Source organism: Alligator sinensis, unplaced genomic scaffold (genome assembly GCF_000455745.1).
Source record: "Alligator sinensis unplaced genomic scaffold, ASM45574v1 scaffold642_1, whole genome shotgun sequence".
Lineage (NCBI taxonomy): Eukaryota > Metazoa > Chordata > Crocodylia > Alligatoridae > Alligator > Alligator sinensis.
Window position 1 is genome coordinate 115,168 of NW_005842289.1, and position 21,134 is coordinate 136,301.

Genomic DNA, 21,134 nt, shown 5'->3' on the forward strand with positions numbered 1-21,134 from the left:
GCCCTGAGTGTCCCTGACTGCTGCTGCTCCTGCACCACTGGCGGAGTGTGGCGAAGGGGGGGGCACACTGTCCCACCCTCACACCCCACAAACGCCACATAGCCAAACCCCTTCACAACGCCCAAACCCTACCATATACATACACCCATACCCCCAACACCCCATCATACATGCCCCACCACACCCAACCATACACACACACAATGTACAAGACTAAGAATTTATTTTTGAGTTATTATGCTGTCACCACTGTATACACTATGCAAACACAAATTATGACAAAAATATTTTTGTAATAAAATGAAAATGGGTTATAGTAGGTGTTTGACTTTTAGTGTATGATATGGTTTTTTTCTGGTTCTAAGACGGCAACCCTGCCCTTCCAAAAGGAACATTTCTGGGGGACAAGGGGAGGGACTTCCCATGGCAAAGGTCAGGGGTTAGGGGTTGGGACTTCCAGTCCCAAGATGGCAACCAGGGGGCAGGGCAGCATTAAAGGAGTGGGGCTATCCATGTAGCCCTTGACAGCTCACCAAAACTCATTAAGCAGTCCTCTATCTGAAATAATTGCCTGCCCTGTTTTAGAGCATGACTGTCTGTAAAATTAGGGAGGGAGCAGTGTATTGGTTCATGTTCTGAAGACATTCTCTGCTATCATAAAGACTTAATTTTTAAACCACAACTAAAATGAAATCTTAGGTTCCATAGACAGTAGGTCTACCAGAGAAGCGCTGATGTCACCACCTGTACAGTATTAACTCTGTCTAACTCCCAGCTTTTTTTTATGCTATTCTTTTAGGGGGAGTCCCTCATCTGGGGTGACCTTCCTGCTATCACCCTCTATAGTAATTTTTATTTGAGGGGGAATTTGTAAGTAGAGTGTTATTGGGCTGGGCCAATGCTAAATGTTTTAAGGTAGCAGTCCTAATTCTTTTGATGCTTGTAACAAGCTCTATAATTTGGGAAGGATAAGCTTCCTTTCTTATAAAAATAGAGGTAGAGTCCCCACTTGAAATGTAAAGTGGAACTCAGTCTTAACCATGGAGCTTGGTGCTTCCACAATAACACATACAGATGCACTCTTAAAAACAAATTCACTTTCTAGAGATGGAAATTATAGGTCGGTAGTAGAGTTCTTTCAGATGTCTTTGAAGAGTGAGAATTACAGTAATTCTGATGATACAATTTTTCTGAAGAAGTGAAAATTACTTACCTATACAGTAATTCCCATTCTTTAAAGACATCTGATAAGAAACTGTTCTAGCAAACAAGCTGTACCCGCACTGGGGAAGCACTATATGCTTTTTAACTAGTGACAGAGAGAGTAAAATTCCTGGAAAGAATTCAGCAGTCCAACACCACAACAGCCTCTCTCTGGCGTAGGGTGCTGGTTCTTAATTCTGACCTACTTATTTTCCTAGTATGGGAATTAAGAACTAGCTTGTCTAGGCCAGTAAGAGGCTGTAGTGTTTTTCCTAATATGCAATATATTTGTCTGATGTTTTCCATGAGAGTTAGTGTGGAAGGAGAGCACCCTTTAGAGTAGCAGGTCTTTAAATGTCTTTAGAGCAGTGGTTCTCAACCTTTTTTGTACCAGGACCCATTTGTAAACATCAATGACCAATCCCAACCTGCTGCCCCCTGGCCGCAGACCCCAGTGTGTGGGGCTGGGGGTGGGTGTGTGGTGTAGGAGGGGCTCCAAACAGCCCCTCGCAGGCTGGAACTCTGCCCTGTAAGAGAAAAGCCACGGTTTCCCACGTTTTTCTCCGTTAAAGGAGAATCCATTTTTTAATTTTGTTTGCGACCCTTTCATATATTCAACCTATGGGTTGAGAAATGCTGCTTTAAAGCACCTAGAACTGCTCTCATCTCCAGAACACTGAATATACTATAGTTACTGAAGCTGCCAAATTCCACAGGCATTGATACCTCTGTAAGCTCTGCTTCTGGGTAAGACATACCTCTTGTCACTGTAATCTGATGAAGTAGGCTGTAGGGGGGTGCACCAATATAGATTTTTTGGGCCAATACCATACCAGTAGCTTATTAACCATCTATATTGGCTGATACTAGTCCGATTGCCGATATGCAGCCCAGCAGCTTGGAGAGCAGCATCTGGCTGGTAAGTCTGTTGGTGGAAGGAGCAAGTTGTGGAGGGGATGTGGGGGCAGATCGAAGCTGCCACATTGAGGGAGGAAGTGGGGCTGGGGCTGCTCAGCTGGGGTAGGGCATGGGCTGGAGCTGCTCATCTGGAGGGGTGGAGAGAGGGGGAGCGGCTCTTGCCACTGCACACACCCCTGGAGGAGGCATGGGGTGCATGTGCCCCCTGGATCTGTCTGCGGGGTGAGGGGGGCTGGAGGCTGCGCTGGCCTCTTCCCAGCGGGGGGTGCTGGGCCAGGGCTGTGCTTAGGCAGGCGGTGGTGCTGCACAGTCTTGGCCTCAAGCTTGCAGCAGGGACCTGCCCTTGCCCCATGCACAGATCCAGGGAGCACATGCCCCCATGCCTCCCCCAGGGGTGCGCACAGTGGCAGAAGCTGCCCACCCGCTGGACAAGCCGCCTGTGGCTGTCCCCTGCCCCGCCCCGGTGGGGCAGCGCCTGCTCCTGTCCTAGCCCCACTCCCTCCCTCCCTCACTGTGGGAGCCTCAGTCTGTGCCCCCCATGCCCCTTCCCCTCCCTCACATCCCTTTCCCCCCACAGACTTACCGGCTGGATGGTGCTCTCTAAGCTGCCGGGGCTGCATTCCTGGCCACCTGCATACTGTGCTGCGGTTGCATGGATGCATGCAGCATTTATTGGTGACATTATCAGCCAAAAAAACTGATTGCTGATAATGTCAGTTTTCCTTTTATTGGTGCCAATATGATATGGACCATTGTATTGGTGCATCTCAACTAGGCTGTCACCTACAGAAGTGTATACCTGTCTGAATGAGTTAGTCTCTAAGATGACATGCCCTGCCTTCTGCTTTTACTTTGAATGGGAAACTTTCACAAGTCCATTCTTAACTGATTATTTTCCTTGAGTTGTCTGGTGGCAAGAAGGCTTACAAATGCTTTACCATCAGTGTTTCAAGTAACAAAGGTCTTGGTGCAAGTACTGAAAACTCAAAAGCCCAAAAAACCCAATAGCTTCATGCTGGCCCAGCGACCAGAGAAGCTAAATGTGCTCACAGAAGTCAGTGATATGTGTTTGCATTGGACTCACTAGATTCAAAGAGAGTCTGCATGTAGTGGATAATCCAAATGCATGTGCAATCATAGGTTATTTTCATTTTCTACTAACCTGAGAAACTGCCTCAGCATGTGAGGTTTTTTCCTTCATTCCTGTGCTTCAGTTTATTAACAGAAGAGGATTACTCACCAGTCTCTTTTGTAAGCTGTTCGAAAGAGGCTCTTAGTGAATTTCAACCTGTAAAACTTGCAAACACTGATGCAAACCATGGTAAATGCATCTATACCAGTCAAATTTTATTGACACTGGAGTCTGGCATGTGTGCAAGAGACAAAGTGTATGCAGTAAAAAATCATCACTAAATGCAATGCAAGAGCAGTCTGGTGGCAGATAGCCCTTTTCACCTCAATCTGCTAATAGAAGTACCACAGAGTACTTCAGAAACAAAGTCTACATCAAACACAGAAGTACCAGGTCAGTTTGCAGAGTATCATGTTCTGTTTTAGAGCTGAACAAGTAAGTAAGACAAAAAAATTAATGCTAACCACTTTGAACTTCTGAGAAATTTCAGGTACAAAATAACTAACTGATTAGGGAAAGACTTTGGCTTTGCTTACAAGAGTAGCCAGAGGGAGCTCTCCAGTCAATAGTAGTAGCATGGGAACTGGCAACTAGAGGCCCGTATAACTGCAGTAGTGATCTATGCTACTGTCCTGCATAACTGTTGCTCTCTGGGTGGTTTATGACAGTAAGCTCCCAATGTTATTGGGTTTATTTTAAAGACAGCATCATTAACCATTAAATTCTTAAGCCACGAATTGTATGTGCATGTCTGCCTATATAAAATCTGTAAATCTTTGTTGCTGAGGTTAAGGTTATTCCAGAGAGGAAAGAAATGTCATGTCTACATTTCCTTGCGGACAGTATTGCTCTTTTACCAAGTCCTTCTAGGTCATTTACTTAGCTTGTCTGTTTTCCTCGTCTGTGTAATAGGTGTGAGACTGCAGAGCAGAAGCAAAAGGTACCTCTGGGAACACTAAAGAAGGACTCTAAGTCACAGGAGGAAAAGCAGAAACAGTTGACAGAGAAGATCCGACAGCATCAGGAGAAGTTGGAGGCATTGCAGGTGAATCTAGAGCTGTGGTTCTCAACCTTTTTAGACCGAAGGTGCCCCTCAGAAAATGCCGTCTCTGAGATTTCACTTATTCTTTGACTAGGGAAAAATCATAAAGCAAATCTCATGTTGCAGAGAACTCAGAAAGATCACAACAGATCAGAATGTTTTTGACACTGGATTCCTATTTGAAATCTTTAGGTTTATCTTGTGAATCGTGTAGATGTTTGTACACATAACAGTGCTAATATTGCATGGCACCTTTAAAAGGATTTCATAGTATCCCAGGGTGCTGTGGGGCCCTGGTTGAGAATCACTGATCTGATCAAAATTGGATGGGGGAGGAGGTCAAAAGGACCTCTTTGTGGTCAAAGACAGACATTGGGTAGCTGTCTGTCTTGGTGTGCTCTGACATAGCTATATTAGGGTTAGTTATATTAGTAAAGAAAGTATATCTGGATAGCTCAGACCACATCCTATCTTTCCAACTGAGTCATTCCCATGTGCCATTTTTTCTAGATGAGGTGATGAGCCACTTGTCTGCATGAACCAACAGAATCCACTTATGTGCTGCTGATCATACATTGCAGTGTTAATATATAACAATAAAGTCTAAGCACACTATACAGACTAGGGGTATCATACTTGATTGCCCCTTCTGGACCTGGATGCAGCCATTGCAGCCCCCCACCCCTCCCCTGGGAATTCAGTGGCAGGCCCTGCCCCCTATTTCCTAGGTCTGGGTTAAGGGGCTCTGATGCCTCTGGTAGACCTATGTAAGAGCTGGATGTATATCACACCGTACAACTTGTATAACTGTTACAGTAGAGCTATAAAATCTGCATGATTCTGTAGCTGTGCAAGCCACTGAAGCTTTAACTCTTTCATTCGTGTTCCAACTTCGGATAGTTTCACTAACTTGTGTTGCTACAGGATCATGCACAGCGAGCAAAAGGGATTTGGAGCTGATTTTGCAGCCTTATCGGAGTAAACCTGTCCCTCACCATTGATTAGCCATGGGGCCTTGGTACCCTACCTTTTGCTGATTGGCAGAAAGGAGTGGAGCCACATGATGCCCAGCCCTCAGCCAATCAGTGGCTGGGTTGTGGGGGGTGGTGGCTGTCATCTTAGCTGCTCCCTTCTTATTGGTGACTCCACCCCCAACCCTCTCAGCTGGCTGCAAGGCTGGACCACAGTGGCCATAAGGACCGCTGGCTCCTGCTGGTGCTGGTGCTGGTGCTAGCTGGTGCTCGTGCTCAAGCCAGTGCTCCCTCGTCATTTTAAAGTGCTTAAAAAGATAAGTTTATCCATACCCACTTAACAGCTTTGAAAATGACCTATCAAACTGTTTTTACTGTAGAAAACTACTCCAGTCCGGTCCCAAGCTGATCTAAAGAAACTGCCTTTGGAGGTGACCACACGGCCTGTGGTGGAAGTAAGTACCAAAGCTCCAGTGCTGCTACTGTCCTGTATTCTGCTGTGGCATCCTGAACAATTCTGCAAGCAACATTTGACTCTTTCATTCTTCTCCATTGTGTGTTGTCTTCTTCCAGAACTCACAATCACTGAACAGACCTCAGCGCCCACGATCTCCACCTTTACCTGATGTGATTAAAAATGCTCCCAGCAGACCACCAGTGCCACATCCTCCCCCCAGATCTGTCAGTCAGCTGAGAAAGGGTCCTGTGGCTCGGCCAGCCATCAGCACCCCCAGGCTGGCAAGTGTGCTGTCCAGGGAGGAGGCCAGTACTTCTAGAACACATCAGCATATAGTGGCTGTTGGGAAGCCAAACAACGTAACTGTTCGATCTCCTGCCAAACCTCTCCCAGTGGGGAGGCCATCGTCTGTGCCTCCACAGAACTCCAGGAGCCAACGTGAGACACCCAGCCCTAAAACTTCCAAGATGGCAGCAGTGAAGAAACCTGTTTCCCTCAAAGCTTCTCAGGTGAGATCATTCTGTTGCAGGATGGAAAATGAACAACCCTATCCCTTAGCCTGGCCAAACCCTATACTTCATCCAGAATGGGTAAGCAACCCCCGGCATGGGTGCCAGGGCATGCGAAGGCATTTTGCTTGGTGCACACACCTCGGGGTGAATAGCAGGGAAGGGGCCGGAGCTGTGCTGCCACAACAAGGATTGGGCCCCTCGTAGCTCCCCCACTGTCCGCCCCCTGGCACACCAACATCTTACAAGTCAAGGTGGTGGGTGTTTTTGGCACTCTGAAAATGTTGTCAACCTACTGGGTGGGAACACCACTTTTAGAGTGTATCTTGTTTTCTTGATTTCTTGTGAAATGCCAGCATTTATTTTTACCCTAGTGGGACAGAAACATGGCAGTAAGTGTATGGCAAAGAAAGACATAGAGTATGTATACAGGCTAGATTCAGAAAGGGATTTGAGTGTGCTAGTTGCATCTTATTCATGATGTATGCATCATTCTCATGTTTGATGATTACTTCAATTGCTGCTTAAATGTTTTTGTGCATTCGAAGACCTATGTATAGGTCTGTGTGTGGAAATAGTTCTTCCAATATGGTGGAAAGATAAGAACCGTGGGAGACCAGTGTTACTGCACAAGGAGTTAATCTTACAGAAAAAAAAAAAAAAAAAAAGTAGAGTCAATGGAAGGAAGGGTGAGTCACTAAAAGAATATATCAAGGAATAACAAGAATTTACAGGGATAAAATCAGGAAAGCAAAGATAAAAAAAAAAAAAAAGATCTATCTGGCAAGGGATCTTAAAAGACATTAGGAAGAACTTCTTCACAGTTAGAGTGGCCAAGGTCTGGAACGGGCTCCCAAGGGAGGTGGTGCTCTCCCCTACCCTGGGGGTCTTCAAGAAGAGGCTAGATAAGCATCTAGCTGGGGTCATCTGAACCCAGCCCTCTTTCCTGCCTATGCAGGGGGTCGGACTCGATGATCTATTGAGGTCCCTTCCAACCCTAGCATCTATAAGAGGATAGGAAAAGGTTCTGTAAATATGTTGAGCAGAAAAGGCAGACCTAGGAAACATGTCCCCTGCCCTGTTTCAGCTAGTAAATGATTACGCAAAGGTGGCTGCTTGATAGCTGTTTTGCCTCAGTTTTCACAACAAATAAACTGTGACCAGACAGCTAGCAAGATTTATTTATTTATTACATTTATATCCTACCTTACCAAAAGGGCTCAAAGCAGATTACAGTAAACCAGTGGTGCCAAAACTTTTTACCCCTTGGTCTGAATGGGCATTTCCTGGTCTGTCTGTAAGGCAGATACAGCTGGCAGGCATGTGGGGTGAGTGCGGCAGGGAGCCCGAACCATTTATGCAGAGCTTGGGAATTTGACAGTGGAGGAGTGGTAGCAGTATTAATTGCCACTGCTTCCCTGCTGCCACATTTCCCAACCTATGGGGAGTCTCACAGTTGGATGCCCCCTCCCCCCAGTTCCCCCCCTCCCCAACAAATACAGCATTAAATTCAAAAGAACCCAAACAAAGAAGTAAAAGAAAGACCCTCTGTTATTGCTGAAGGGTGCCCTTAAAGCAGCACCCTTTAGCAGCGCTCTAGCACACTGTCCACCCAGGGAAGTCTACAGACTAGCCTGGGTTCTCCCTTCTTTTGGGTGGCCAAGATGGTACCTAGGCTAAGGATTAAAGAACCAGTTGGAGATCTGTTGACAAATTTGAATGAATTTGTCTCAAGGGCCTGATAAAATCCCTTCCAGGATGCTGAAGAAACTGGCCAGCCACTAGCAACAATGTTTGCAACATCATGCATGACGGGCACAATGTCCCAGAAGGCTGGAAAAAGGCTAGCACACAGTATCCATCTTTTAAAAAGGGGAAAAGAAGGATAGGCTAGTCAGCATAACTTCAGTATCTTCAAAGTTACTAGTTGCCATCAATTTGGGACTTAGTGAGTCCCACATAACATTCTAGTGTGCAAGCTGGAGAAACTGAGCTAGATAGAATTACTCTTGGGTAACTATTGATTTGCTGAATACTTGTAAGCAAAGAGTAAGTATTAAGTAGAGTGTTGTCAGTATGGCATGGTTTCAAATGAGGTTCCAACCGCAAATTAAGTAGGTCCCTATACATAGGTATAGTATATGCTTGGAATGTAGGCTGTTTGGTTTTTGATAGGCGTGCAATACAAGGAATAGTGGAGAGAATTTTAAGTATATTTAGATTGGAGAAAAAATTTTATCTGTAAAATTAAGACTAAGGTTGACATTCAGTAACACGGCATGGGTATTACAAGGCACTGGATTGGGCTAAGTTCTCGGTGTATTCACAGGGCATGGACACGTGTACATTTCAAGCCCTTTCAAAGGAGCAGTAGCTGTTCTTATTCTTACATGTGAATGACCTGAGTATGATTTGAAAGTAATAAAGTCTTTCCAATTTTAACATTACTTCAACCCTGGGTTAGAATTGGAGAAGTTTTGCTACTTTTGAATCATTCTCAGGTCATTCGCACACAACAATTAGAATGTAACAGCGTCCTGCCCTTTTGAAGCTTCCTTTATTTGACAGGGCTACAAATGTAAGTGTGGACAAAATACGACCCGTGGTCTGATTCCAGCCTGCCAAGTGATTCCATCTGGCTGGCAATGCGACCCTTGGTCTCTCCTGGTCTAGGCACAGCGGGTAGCGCAGTCCCTGCATGTGCGACCCATCCATGCATATGCGACCAGTCCCAGCGGCCCTGGGTGCGGAGGTGCTACCTGGCACAGCCTGCCCTACCGCCATGTGGCTTTTGGGCATGCTGGGAGCTGTAGTACATGGGGCGAGGACAGTGCAATATCTAACTCGGCTTCCTGGCAGTTGCTGCTGCACAGAAACAGGTGCATGCCCTGCTGCCCAGACACCTTGGACCCATCTGCTATCACTGGGGGTGCTAGATGGAGCAGGCAGGCAAGGTCTCCATGCACAGGGCACACTTGTTTGGGTGGATGAGATGGGGCCAGAGGTGGGTGGGGAGCAGTGTCTGGGAGCGGGATGGGCAAGTGGGGCAGGGGCCAAGATCACGAGGCTGCTTACAGCAAGTCCCTGGGATGGGCTCTGTTTCTGTAGGCAGGGACGTGTGGGGAGTGGATTGTGACTCTGCCCTGGGCCCCGGCCTCACACTATCGCTGTCCTGTGATCCAGCCCCTGCTTGCAGACCTGGTGTCCATCACAGGGACATGCAGGGAGTGGATCACAGCTGTGCCTCAGCCCTGCACTATCACTGCCTTGCAATCCTTCCCCCCCCAACCTGTCCTGCTCCTGTATGCCACTCCCTGCCCACCTGCAGCCCCAACCCATCTGCTTGACTGAGTGCACCCTGCCTGCTCCATCTAGCTAGGATAAATTGACAAGTCCCTGGGCCACTCCCCGTCCGTCATGCTATGGAAGCAGCTGTGACAGGGGGCTGAAGTTGGGTCAGCACCCCCCACCCCTGGCCCTCGAGCTCAGAAAAATTCCTTAAGTGGCCCTCCAGCCCAAATAACTGCCCATCCCTGGTCTATACCCAGCCAGCCATGCCATGTCATGATCCTCAAAAAATTCAGTGTTCCCACCCATTTATCCCAATAGCATTCTGCCCTAATATAAGCTTGTTTCTTTCAGTTTGTGGTGCACTTAAGTTTTATGTTTTATTTTCTGCTGGCTGCTTTAAGCAGAAATTCTGTGGGAGATACAGGCTGCTTTTCTCTAAAAGTAAGTTTTATTTAGCTGTGTATAGATTTTTTTTTCCCATCTTGACATGACTGCCTACAGTTGGGCTTATAAGGAAAATCATTGTGTCTAAAATAGCACATGCATCATTTCACTTCGAATGTGGGTGTCTCCTTGGAGGAGTCTCTAAATGTAGCAGTTGCTTTTTTGCCAGTTAACAATATGAGAAATATCTGAAGCTTATGTCTTCAGTATTACAGCTATAAGGAGACTGAACATTTCAGAATCATTTGAAGTTGCATTTTAACGGAGAAAGAGGCACAGAACTGCAGCACAGATGAATAAAACAGGCATATTTTGCCCCAGGCTCTGAGGAATATTTATTTGATATTTTTAATGCAGTTGGCTTTCCTAAAAAAGTACTCCCTTGTGATTGTTTTTTCAAAGAAGGTGGGAATTCACATAAAAAGCATAAAATAAATAATGAGCACATATAAGTTTGTCCAGTTGAACTATGAATGAATTTTTGTTGTGGGGCACTAGGGGCAGATCCCTGTGGGGCGGTGCAGTGGTGTGATCTCACACCCCTTTCTTCTGCATAGCACAATGAGTTTCTTCCTCCCACCCAGGTCAGCAAGGGTTACCTTCAGGAACAGGCACAGGAAGGCAGGACCTACCTGCTGCTATTGCTGTCCCTGGCAAAGCCTGGCACCCTGCATAGCCAGTTCCCACAACTGGAGCTCCTGGGAAGATGAGGAAGGGAGCAGGGGTCCATTGCAGTTCCCAGCTGAGCCAAGCATCCTATGCAGCCATTCCCTGCTGTTGGAACCTCTGAGAATAGGCACAGGAAGGGGAGTACATGCTACTGTTGTCCCCTGCTGACCTGGGCATTGTGGTAGCTCCAGGGCCACTCCTGCCCTGCTCTAGTGGGGCTGGGGGGGGCTGCAGGGGGTGTTGGACTTTGTTGGGTACAGCAGAGGTTCCCAACACCGGGCTGTGGCCTGGTACTGGGCCACGAAGAGTCGCGGCTGCTGGGTCGTGGCAACTCGGACCCCTGTCTGTCTGCCCGGGCAAGCGGCTTCCACTACCAGCAGTCATGTGCGGAGTTAAAGCTGGGCAGTGAGGCAGCCCCAGGAGGGAGGCAATCAGCTCTGTGTGCCCTGCTCCACTCCTGCTGGTCAGCAGTATAAAAAGGGTTGGGAACCACTGGGGTACAGTATAGCGGTGAGTGCTTCCACTTCCTACACTCCCTCCTTGCCTACTCCCCCTCCCTCCTCACCAATGTCTCCTGTGAACCTGGGGCTCCAGCTGTGCTTTGTCTCATCCTTCCCTCCCTCCCTCCCCAACATGGTGGAATTGTGGTGCCAGTTGTATCTGGCGCACACCCATTTTAAAATCCTGGATCAGCCTATGCGGGTTGCTGTGTGAATGCCCCTTAACTCCAGAAGAGATGCAGTTTCCCAAACAGGCAAACTTATTTTGTACTTCCCATCAACTTGTATGTCCTCTTGCATGTTGTCCTGGCTGCTGTGAATTCTGACCCAACAGCATATAGGTGTTCCCTATGGCATATGGAGACCCAGGATGAACATCTGTGTCTTTTTTTTTTTTTAATTCAACTTCCAAGTGCACATGTTGAATTTTTAGGCAAGATAATGCACAGCATCACCAAATCGAGATTCCTTTTTTAATCTGGTCCCAGAACCCCCAGTGGAAAGCATCACAGTCAGATTTTCAAAGGTGATCAGTGCCTAGCTATTCATTGCTTTCTGTAAGTGCTTTTAGTTGCTAAGCCTTATTGAAAACTGCCACTTTGAATTGCTTGCTTACTAACAGCACTCCTCAGGTTTAGCCAGAACTCATTTGTTCCTAGCAGGCCTCCAGTGTCCGGAAAAGGGCATTCAACACCACAGAGGAGGGGTGTGAGGAGGAAGTGGAGCAGAAGAAGGAGAAGACAAAACGAGGCAAGTTTGTGGTGGTAAAAGAAGAGAAGAAGGACTCCAGTGAGGTTGTGGTGGAGGTAAGGATTGTAGTAAATTCATTCTGACAAAAGGTAGCTGGTGAACGTTCATGGTTTACTTCCTGGAAGCTGGCTAATATTGAGCCCTCTCTTTTTGCAGCTCACAGACAGTGCAGGGGAAGAGGAGCTAACAGATCTGAAACAAGTACAGAAAGGTAAGAACTAAACCATTGAACTTTGTCTCTTGTTCCCCTTTGTTTATACTGCAAAAGACAGTAGAAGTGACAGAGAACACTTGATATGGCAATCAATCACTCAGACTTCAATGATTAAACCTGACATTACAATGTTTATACCAGAAGTGACTATGCTTTGCTTAACAGTGAGAACTGAAGGTAATTAAATTAGTTGTTGCTGAGGCCGTTTTGATTACATTGAAAAATGGCATGGTGTAGGATCTCTAATCTCTGGACTGCACTTCTGTTTTAAAAACCATTAAAAAGTAAGACTAGTTTTGTATTTAAGTGCATAACTCTATGAACATTCTCAGTTGAAAATACACTGTAATAAAGACACAACAGGTTTGAGTGAGGTGAAGTTTCTTCAGTTATTGCCAGGCTGTCCTATCCCTGAGTAGATTATGGGTTAACCCACGGGCGACCAAATATCTCGGGTGGAGGGCCACTTAACAAGGTTTGATGAGCTTTCGAGGGCTGCCTGGTTAGCCCTGCCCCTTGACAGTTGCTCCGCTCCCTGATCTCCATTTTGGGAAGTGGTGATCAGCACTGGTGAGGCCACATCTAGAGTACTGTGTTCAGTTTTGGGCCCCCCCACTACAGTAAGGATGCGGACAAATTGGAGATATTCCAGCGGAGGGCAACAAAAATGGTGAGGGGCCCGTGGAACATGAATTATGAGGAAAGACTGAGGGAATTTGGGCGTATTTGGTCCAGAGAAGAGGGTACTTAATAGCAGCCTTCAACTACCTGAAGTGGGGTTCAAAGAAGAATGGAGCTAGACTGTTCTCAGTGGTGGCAGATGGCAGAACAAGGAGCAATGGTTCTCAAGTTGCAGCAAGGGAAGTTTAGGTTAGATATTAGGAAGAATTTTCTCACTAGGAGGGTAGTAAAATACTGAAACATGTTACCCAGAGAGGTGGTGGACTCTCTATCCTTGGAGGTTTTCAAAACCCAGCTAGACAAGCTTTGTTTGGGATGATCTATTTGGGGATGGTCCTGCTTTGAGCAGGGGGTTGAACTAGATGACCTCCTAACCCAACCCTAATTTTTTTGGTTCTAAGTCCCGCCCCTAACCCCTGACTTTTGCCACTGGAAGTCCCTTCCCTTGCCCCCTGGAAATACTCGTTTTGGAAGGGGGTTTGCCAATTTAGAACCAGGAAAAAAACCAAATTATACAATAAAAGTGAAACACCTACTATAATGTATTTTAATTTTATTACAAAAAATATTTTGTCATGATTTGTGTTTGTGTACTGTATATAGAGGTGATTGCATAATAACTCAAAAATACATTCTTAGTCTTGTATATTGTATGGGGGGTGTGGTGGGGTGTGTGTGTGTGTATGTGTGGAAGTGGTGGGGCCAGGGGGGTGTCTGTGTGGGTGGAGGGGTGTGGTGGGTTGTGAGGCGGGGATTTGTGAGGGGGTGTGGCTGTGTTGGGAGGCTATAGGGTATGTTGGCAGGGTGTGTATATGTGGGGAATTGTGGGGCAGGTGTGGGTGTGTGGCATTTGTAGGGTGGGGAGGGTGTGGGGACCCCCTCCACATTCCCCTGTAGCGCAGCAGCAGTGGGGGGAGTGCTCAGGGTGCTTGTGCCCAGCGCAGGCACTGGTGCCTGGGGGCATGCTACTCCAGCCAGTGCTGCAGATCATGGCTAAAATAAGCCCAGCCCGGATTTGGGGTTTTTGGATAATTTGCAAATTTGCAAACCAGGATCCCTACTCAACACTTAGCGGTCTTTGGCTTTGGATTTGTTCCCAATACATTACTGAGGCAGTGAAGCTTCTACCCTTTAAACTTTTTAAAGGCTGTGCAAAACTGATATTCTGGCATTTGTGCATGTTCATACCCTGTTCACTTTCATACCTATTGTCTCTCAGATAAAGGGCTGCATGTGGAGGTGCGTGTAAACAAAGAGTGGTTCACAGGCCGCGTCACAGCTGTAGAGATGACCAAGCATGCAGTACGCTGGAAGGTGAAATTTGATTACGTACCTACAGATGTTACACCAAGAGATCGCTGGTAACTACCCACTGTCTTTGGTTGTAGGGGTTTGGGAGAGGCTTCCAGGAAAGTGCTGGGAAAGAGGGAGGAGGCACCTTATTTTTATTTTCATAGAGGCTGAGGAAAGGAATATTCCATTTTTACATTGAGGAAGGTGGGCACCAGGTGTTTAGTGAAAGTTGTTTTGTAGTTATACAGGAATTTGGGCAAGTTTGTTGGATCATTTTGAAAGAATCTGTGTGTAATCAGGGAGTCACTGCAAGTGATGGCAGTGAACAAGGGGTCTGGCAGCGGGTATTGTTGGGCTTATGTCTAATCTGGAAACAGGTATGTGACTTCCTTTTGACCCCTTTAGGGTAGAGAAAGGCAGTGAGGATGTACGGTTGATGAAGCCTCCTTCCCCAGAATACCAGAGTCCAGACACTCAACAGGAAGAGGAAGAAGTGGTTGCAGCTGAGCCTTCTACCTCAGACTGTGTCCGAATTGAGCCAGACACCACTGGGCCCAGCAGCAGTCAAGAAACAGTGGATTTGCTAGTCCAGATCCTCCGGTATGTTCTTTTGGTACTTATTAGCAGTTATGATTTCTAATTACTTCAGTTGACAAACAAAACTTTAAAATCAGTCTCTGGCTTCCTGTTTTCTCTTGCATAGGAATTGTTTGCGGTACTTCTTGCCTCCAAATTTTCCCATTTCCAAGAAGGAGTTAAGTTCCATGAGTTCAGAAGAGTTGATGGCATTTCCTCTGGTGAGATCAGTGCTCTTCTTTAAAACTAAATTTCAAGTGATTGCCTATACGTATTATATGCCAGGGATGAGCATGCAGTTCACATATGAGATCAGATTCTTTAGAAACAGTGGTGTCTGTGGAGAACACATCTGCACCTTGTGAGCCCTTCAACTACCATAGTCAAGAGTAAAAAGGTTGGAGCAGTACCTATTAGGGCTGACACTGAGCCTTTCAGTGTTTGCATCTCCTTAGATCTGTAAGAGGTTTGTTGCTATTTATTTTCATTCCTTATGTACAGTTAGTTAACATACCCATTGGTGACAAATTATTTCTCCTTCAAATGGTTGTTTACACACATTCTCACTTAAGTCCCTGAATCTTTTTTCCTGGAGACTTGTTCTTACCTTAGCAGTGGCCATGCAGCTTATTTATATCTGGAATTCTTTGAGAGGTCACACACATCTACATCCTGCTGTCCTTTTTATCTTCCTTATAACCTGCTTCTCTAAAACTGTATTTGAGAGGAAACTGAGCAGCAGGGTGTGTATGTTTTGCCTTTTTTCCCTTCTGTGTGGGAGAAGGGGCCAAAGCATCCTTTACAGGTACTGTTAAGGCTGGGGAAAAAAAAGTCTCTTGTCAGAAGTTTCAGAGGCAGAGCCCACCCACATGGGCAAATGTATACGGGGATAATGCATCTCCCCATTAAATAAAGACTTTATTACTAGTAAGTAACTTTTCACTAGAAACAGGGTAACAGAGCTCCTGTCCTTTCTCTAGACTCCTCCTTTATAAAGTAACACCCCCCCCAATATTCCAACTTGACTAAGCATATAAAACTTACAAAATTTCTGAATCTGCTGTGCCTACTAACCCATCCATTGCTTTCCTGCCATAGAAGGATATAAGGTTAGTCATTGCTTTTGGTGAATCCATGCTGGCTGTTTCTGATCGCCTTGTTTTCCTCTAGGTACTTCACAATACCATATTTACTTGAATATAAGATGACCCCCAATAATTAGTTTTTACGTATAGAAAATTGATAAATTTGTTAAAATTTTCAAGGTATAGAATATAAATATTGGAGGGTAGTTTTGAATCCCATCCCCCCCTCCCTGCCCCAGCCACTGCTACAGCAGGGAAGCCACTGGCTGGGGGGGGGGGGGTCAGGGGGCCCCCCAGGCCTCTGCCCACTGCAACAGCAGGAAAGCCACTGGCTGTGGGGTGGAGGATCAGGTGCCCCCCTAGCCCTCTGCCCTACCCACTTCCGCCTGTAGCCTTCCTGTTCCCACTGGCACCTGCACCCCCAGCTCCCCACAGCCTCTGCTTCTTCCCCTCTCCACTCCTCAGTTTCTGCCTCTTCCTCCTCGCTCCCCAGTCTCTGCCTTTTACCCCTCAGGCTCCCCAGTCCCTGGCTTTTCACTGCCTCTCCCCACACTTACTGTCAGGCACTGCTCAGCTCTGTTGTGGAGCACAGCACATGGAAGCTCTTGCCTGGCCCTGCAGCAGTTTTGGCACTGTTGATTGGCTGGGTAAGGGAAGGAGTTTCCATGTGCTCCAGAACTGGGAGAGATGCTAGCCCAAGCTGGAGCTGAGCTGCATCTGACAGGAGTGGGGAGGGGAAGGGGGTGCAGAAGTTGCAAAGGGGAAGTGAAAGGGAGGCAGAAGGTTTCTGTGGGTCTGACTGGCCTGGGCCCAGGGCCAGAGCCAGAGCTGCAGCATCACCTGTTTCTTCCCTTCCCCACCCTGCCCTGCCCCTTAGTATGCAATTCTAAAACATGGTGCTTTTTTCCTCATACTAACTGGGGTGGAGGACTTGCCTTGTAGTCAAGCAAATACAGTAGATTCCTTAGGGACTTGCTCTGTGATGTTTCCAGGTACAAGCTCAAACTGACAGGTCTCTAATTCCCCAGATTCTCCTTCATTATCTTAGAGGAGTTTAATATTTGCCTTTTTCCAGTAATCCAGGATCTCATCAAACCTCCGTGAACTCTCAAAGAGGATAGGTGAAGGCTCTAATATTATATCAGTTAGTTCCTTCAGAACCCTAGGTTGCAGCCCATATGGCCCCATCGACTTGAAAACATCTACCTGAGGTGTGGGCAGTTATTTGGACTGGAGGGCCACTTAGGGAATTTTGATGAGCTGCTGCTGGTGGGAGAGGGGAGCATTTGAGCCTATCTGGCACAGGCCCATCTGCCCCTCACCCATTGCCAGCAGACCCCAGGCATGTGGGTGGCGTCTCTAGGGAAATCAGTCTGGGATCGCCATGGGCAGGGCACACTTAGCTGGTTGAATGGGGTGAGGCCATGGACAGGCAGGGAGCAGGATGGGCATAGGTGGAGGGAGAAAATATTATTTGGTGAGGCTGAGTACATGCGTGCGCATGCGCGCATACACGCACACGCACACACACACGCACAGGGATGGAGGGGGGAGCAGTTCGAGGCCCCCCCCCCAAAGTGAGGGACAGTGTAGGACGGACTGGGGTGAATGGGGCCCTGGGGCAGGTTGTGAGATTTGTGCATGACTCAGAGGCAGGCTGCCGCTGTGGGCGGGGGCTTTGTGCCCTGCTGCCATTGCCTTGGGAGCCACGTGCAATACCATGTGTCTGCTGCTGCTGGGTGAGCAGGGGACGCAGCACAGCCCGGCAGTGGTGGGCACATGGCATTGCACGGCTCCTGCAACAGTGGGCAGCCCACCTCCACCCAGCACAAAAATCTGAGGGGCACATGCCTCCCATACCTCCCCTGTGGTGTGTGCAGCGGTGAGAGCCCCCACGCACTCTTAGATGAGCCACTCGGGTTCCTAATCATCCCATGACCTGCTCTGGGGCTCCATTCATCCCAGCCCCCGCCCCTGCCTCATTCCACTGTGGGGGGCCTTGATTTGGCAACCCCCCCCCCACTCGCCCTTTCCCCTTCACAGACTTACCTGCCATGCTGGGCAGTGCTCCATATGCCGCTGGACTGCGATCCTGGCTGCGTACAGGCTGTGGCTGCATGTCTGAGTCTGTGTGCATCCCTCCCCCCTGCTACAGCCACCTGGAGCCCATGCCTGAGCTGCCTTGCAGCCCTCATAGTTTCATAGTAGCTAGGGTCAGGAGGGACCTGAACAGATCATCTAGCCTGACCCTCTGCCACAGGCAGGAAGGAATGCTGGGTTCAGAAAACCCCAGACAGGTGATCATCCAACCTCCTCTTGAATTTGCCCAAGGTAGGGGCGAGGACCACTTCCCTGGAAAGTTGGTTCCAGATTTTGGCCACCCTAACTGTAAAATATTGCCTTCTGATCTCTAACCTAAACCTATTCTCCATCAGCTTATGACCATTGTTCCTTGTCACCCCAGGTGGTGCTGGGGAGAAAAGGGCTCTGCCTGTTTGCTGTTGATCTCCCCTGATGAGTTTGTAGGCAGACCACCAGGTCCCCCCTCAGCCTCCTCTTGCTGAGGCTGAACAGGTTCAGGTCCCTCAGTCTCTCCTCGTAGGGCCTGTCCAGCTGCCCTCTCACCTCTGTGCTGCCACCATTGCCCTGCGTTTGAGGGGGCTAAGCCCCATTAGCCCTGGCCTTCTGCTGCTTGTGGGGATGGGTGGGTGCAGCTGGGGCCGGGATTCCAGGACAGTGACAGCATGGGGCTGGGGCAAGTGCACGATCTGCTCCCTGCATTTCCCTGCAACGAGCACTGGTTCCATTGGCAGTGTCTGTGCCTGGCCCCTGCCCGTGGAACCAGCACCCATTGTAGGAACATGGGGGGCGCAGATTGCCCCCACAGCATGCTGTCACTGCTCCATGATCCTGGCCCTACCTGCCCATCCCAGATGCTGCACCCTGCCCACCCGTGGCCCTATCCCATCCACCTAGCCGAGTGTGTCCTGTCCCAAACCAGTCTCCATGGAGACCCCACCCATCTGCCCACTCCATCTGGAACCCCTGGTGGTGGGTGTGGGGCAGACAGGCCAGGGTACCCAGGCAGTGGGGCTGGGTCTAACAGCAAAGACAATGGCAGTGGCAGCCAGGCAGAGTGAGTTGCTGCCACGGGGGCTGCTGGGAAGCCAAGTCCAGCTGCCCCCTGCCTCAACAGCAAGACTTTCTCGCCGAACTGCCCCCCATGCTTGGGCCATGCAGGGCCCAGGGACCCACTGTGGGCCACATAGAATCCCTTGGCAGGCCGAATCCAGCCCACAGGCCTCATTTTGCCCACCCCTGATCTAACTTGTCTAAGTAATACCTAATCTTACTCTAGGCTATTTGACTCCTTCCCTGCCTTTGCTACCAATTGCACTTGTCATCTGGTAGCTTGCCCCTGTTTGTGAAGACTGAAGTAAAAAACGCATTAAATACATCAGCTTTCTCTGCATTATCTGTAGCTAGATTGCCTTCTGTTTTCCATAAGGCACCTATGGTTTCTTTGGTCTGCCTCTTACTCTCAATGTACTTGTAGAATCCTTTATTCTTTTATTTCCTTTGCCTTCCTAATGCCTGTGCAGTACTTTATACTCTTCCCTAGCAATCAAGCCAAGTTTCCACTTGTTGTTTCTTTTTGAGTTTCAGAAGCCAAGTTTCCACTTGTTGTTTCTTTTTGAGTTTCAGATCATTGAAAAGATTGCTGTCTAATCAGGTTGGTTTTCTGTTGCACTTCCCATTCTTCTGTTGCATCAGGATAGTTTGTCCTACACACTTAAAAGGTCCTCTTGAAAGTACAACCAGCTCTCCTGTTAGACTTGCTCTTCTGAGTATCCTACCCTCCAGTCCCCTGAGTTAGTCTGCTTTTCTGAAGTCTAGTGTCTTTATTCCTCTGCTCTCTTCCTTCGCTCTATTATTCTGTGGTCACTGTCACCCAAATTACTTTCCACCATCATATTCCAAATCAAGTCTTCACTGTTTGTGAGTAGCAAACTGAGGAGAACTTCCCCCATAGTTAGCTTCTCTATCTTTTGTAACAAAAAGTTCTCTCTAACACAGCAAAAAATTGCTGGACTGATTGTGCATTGTTGTGTTTCCCGCTCACCAGGTGTCCCAGTAATTAAAGTCCCCCATGAGAACCAGGTCCTGCAATGTAGGACCTTCTGTCAGTTGTTTAAAGAAGGCTTCATCCACCTGTTCCTCCTGGTTCATAGAATCATAGAAGTAGGGTCAGAAGGGACCTTGTAGATCTTCAAGTCTGACCCCTTGCCTGGGCAGGAGGGAAACTGGGCTCAAGTGACCCCAGCCAGGTAGGCATTGAGCCGCTTCTTAAAGACCCCCAGGGTAGGAGCCAGCACCACTTCCCTTGGAAGCTGGTTCCAGATCCTAGCCGCCCTAACTGTGAAGTAGTTCCTACGGATGTCTAATCTAAACCTACTCTCCAACAACTTGTGGCCGTTATTCCTTGTTATCATGGGGGGCGCTAGGGGAAACAAGGTTTCCCCCAAACCCTTCTGGTCCCCCCTAGTGAGTTTTAGATGGTCACCAGGTCCCCCCTCAGCCTTCTCTTGTGAAAGCTGAACAGGTTCAGGTCCTGTAGTCTCTCATTGTAGGGTCTGCCCTGCTGTCCCCGGATCATGTGGGTGGCCCTCCTCTGGACCCTCTCCATGTTGTCCACATCCCTCTTGAAGTGGGGTGCCCAGAACTGGACACAGTACTACAGCTGCGGCTTGACCAGTGTCACGTAGAGGGGGTGAATCACCTCCTTGGCCCTACTTGAGATGCACCTGTGGATGCACGATAGGGTCCGGTTAGCCCTGCCGACCGTGACCTCGCATTGTCGGCCCATGTTCATCTTGGAGTCAGTGATGACTCCAAGATCCCTTTCTGCCTCCTTGCTCTCAAGAAGGGAGTTTCCCATCTTATACGTGTGCTGCTGGTTACTACTGCCCAAGTGCAGCACCCTGCACTTGTCCGTATTGAAACGCATCCTGTTTTTGTTAGCTCACCCTCGCAACCTATCCAGGTCTTGCTGCAGTCTTTCCCTCCCTACTAGCGTACCCACCTCACCCCAAATTTTGGTATCATCAGCAAATTTAAACAGGTTGCTTTTCACCCCGTCATCCAAATCGCTGATAAAGAAATTGAACAGTGCGGGCCCAAGGACTGAGCCCTGGGGGACTCCGCTGCCAACTTCCCCCCAAGTCAAATATGACCCGTCCACCACCACCCTCTGAGTACGACCCTTCAGCCAATTAGCAATCCATCTGACTGTGTAGGCATCGATGCCACAGTCACCTAGTTTTTTAATGAGGATGGGGTGGGAGACAGTGTCAAAGGCCTTGCTGAAGTCCAGAAAGACTACATCCACAGCGACACCT

At 48.1% G+C, this 21,134-nt stretch overlaps 1 protein-coding gene across 3 annotated transcripts in view; it reads left to right on the plus strand.

Annotated features, from left to right (window-relative positions):
- MORC2 (MORC family CW-type zinc finger 2) overlaps positions 1-21,134 on the plus strand; it is a 111,252-nt gene that overhangs the window by 67,251 nt on the left and 22,867 nt on the right. For 2 of the 3 annotated variants that reach the window (XM_006028088.3, XM_025209444.1), the window contains 8 exons: positions 4,166-4,298; positions 5,647-5,721; positions 5,840-6,232; positions 11,796-11,942; positions 12,043-12,097; positions 14,001-14,142; positions 14,480-14,674; positions 14,778-14,871. In XM_006028088.3, the coding sequence (XP_006028150.1) occupies positions 4,166-4,298; positions 5,647-5,721; positions 5,840-6,232; positions 11,796-11,942; positions 12,043-12,097; positions 14,001-14,142; positions 14,480-14,674; positions 14,778-14,871 (1,234 nt within the window). The remainder of the gene's footprint in view (positions 1-4,165; positions 4,299-5,646; positions 5,722-5,839; positions 6,233-11,795; positions 11,943-12,042; positions 12,098-14,000; positions 14,143-14,479; positions 14,675-14,777; positions 14,872-21,134) is intronic. The other variant, XM_006028089.3, reaches the window with a different exon arrangement.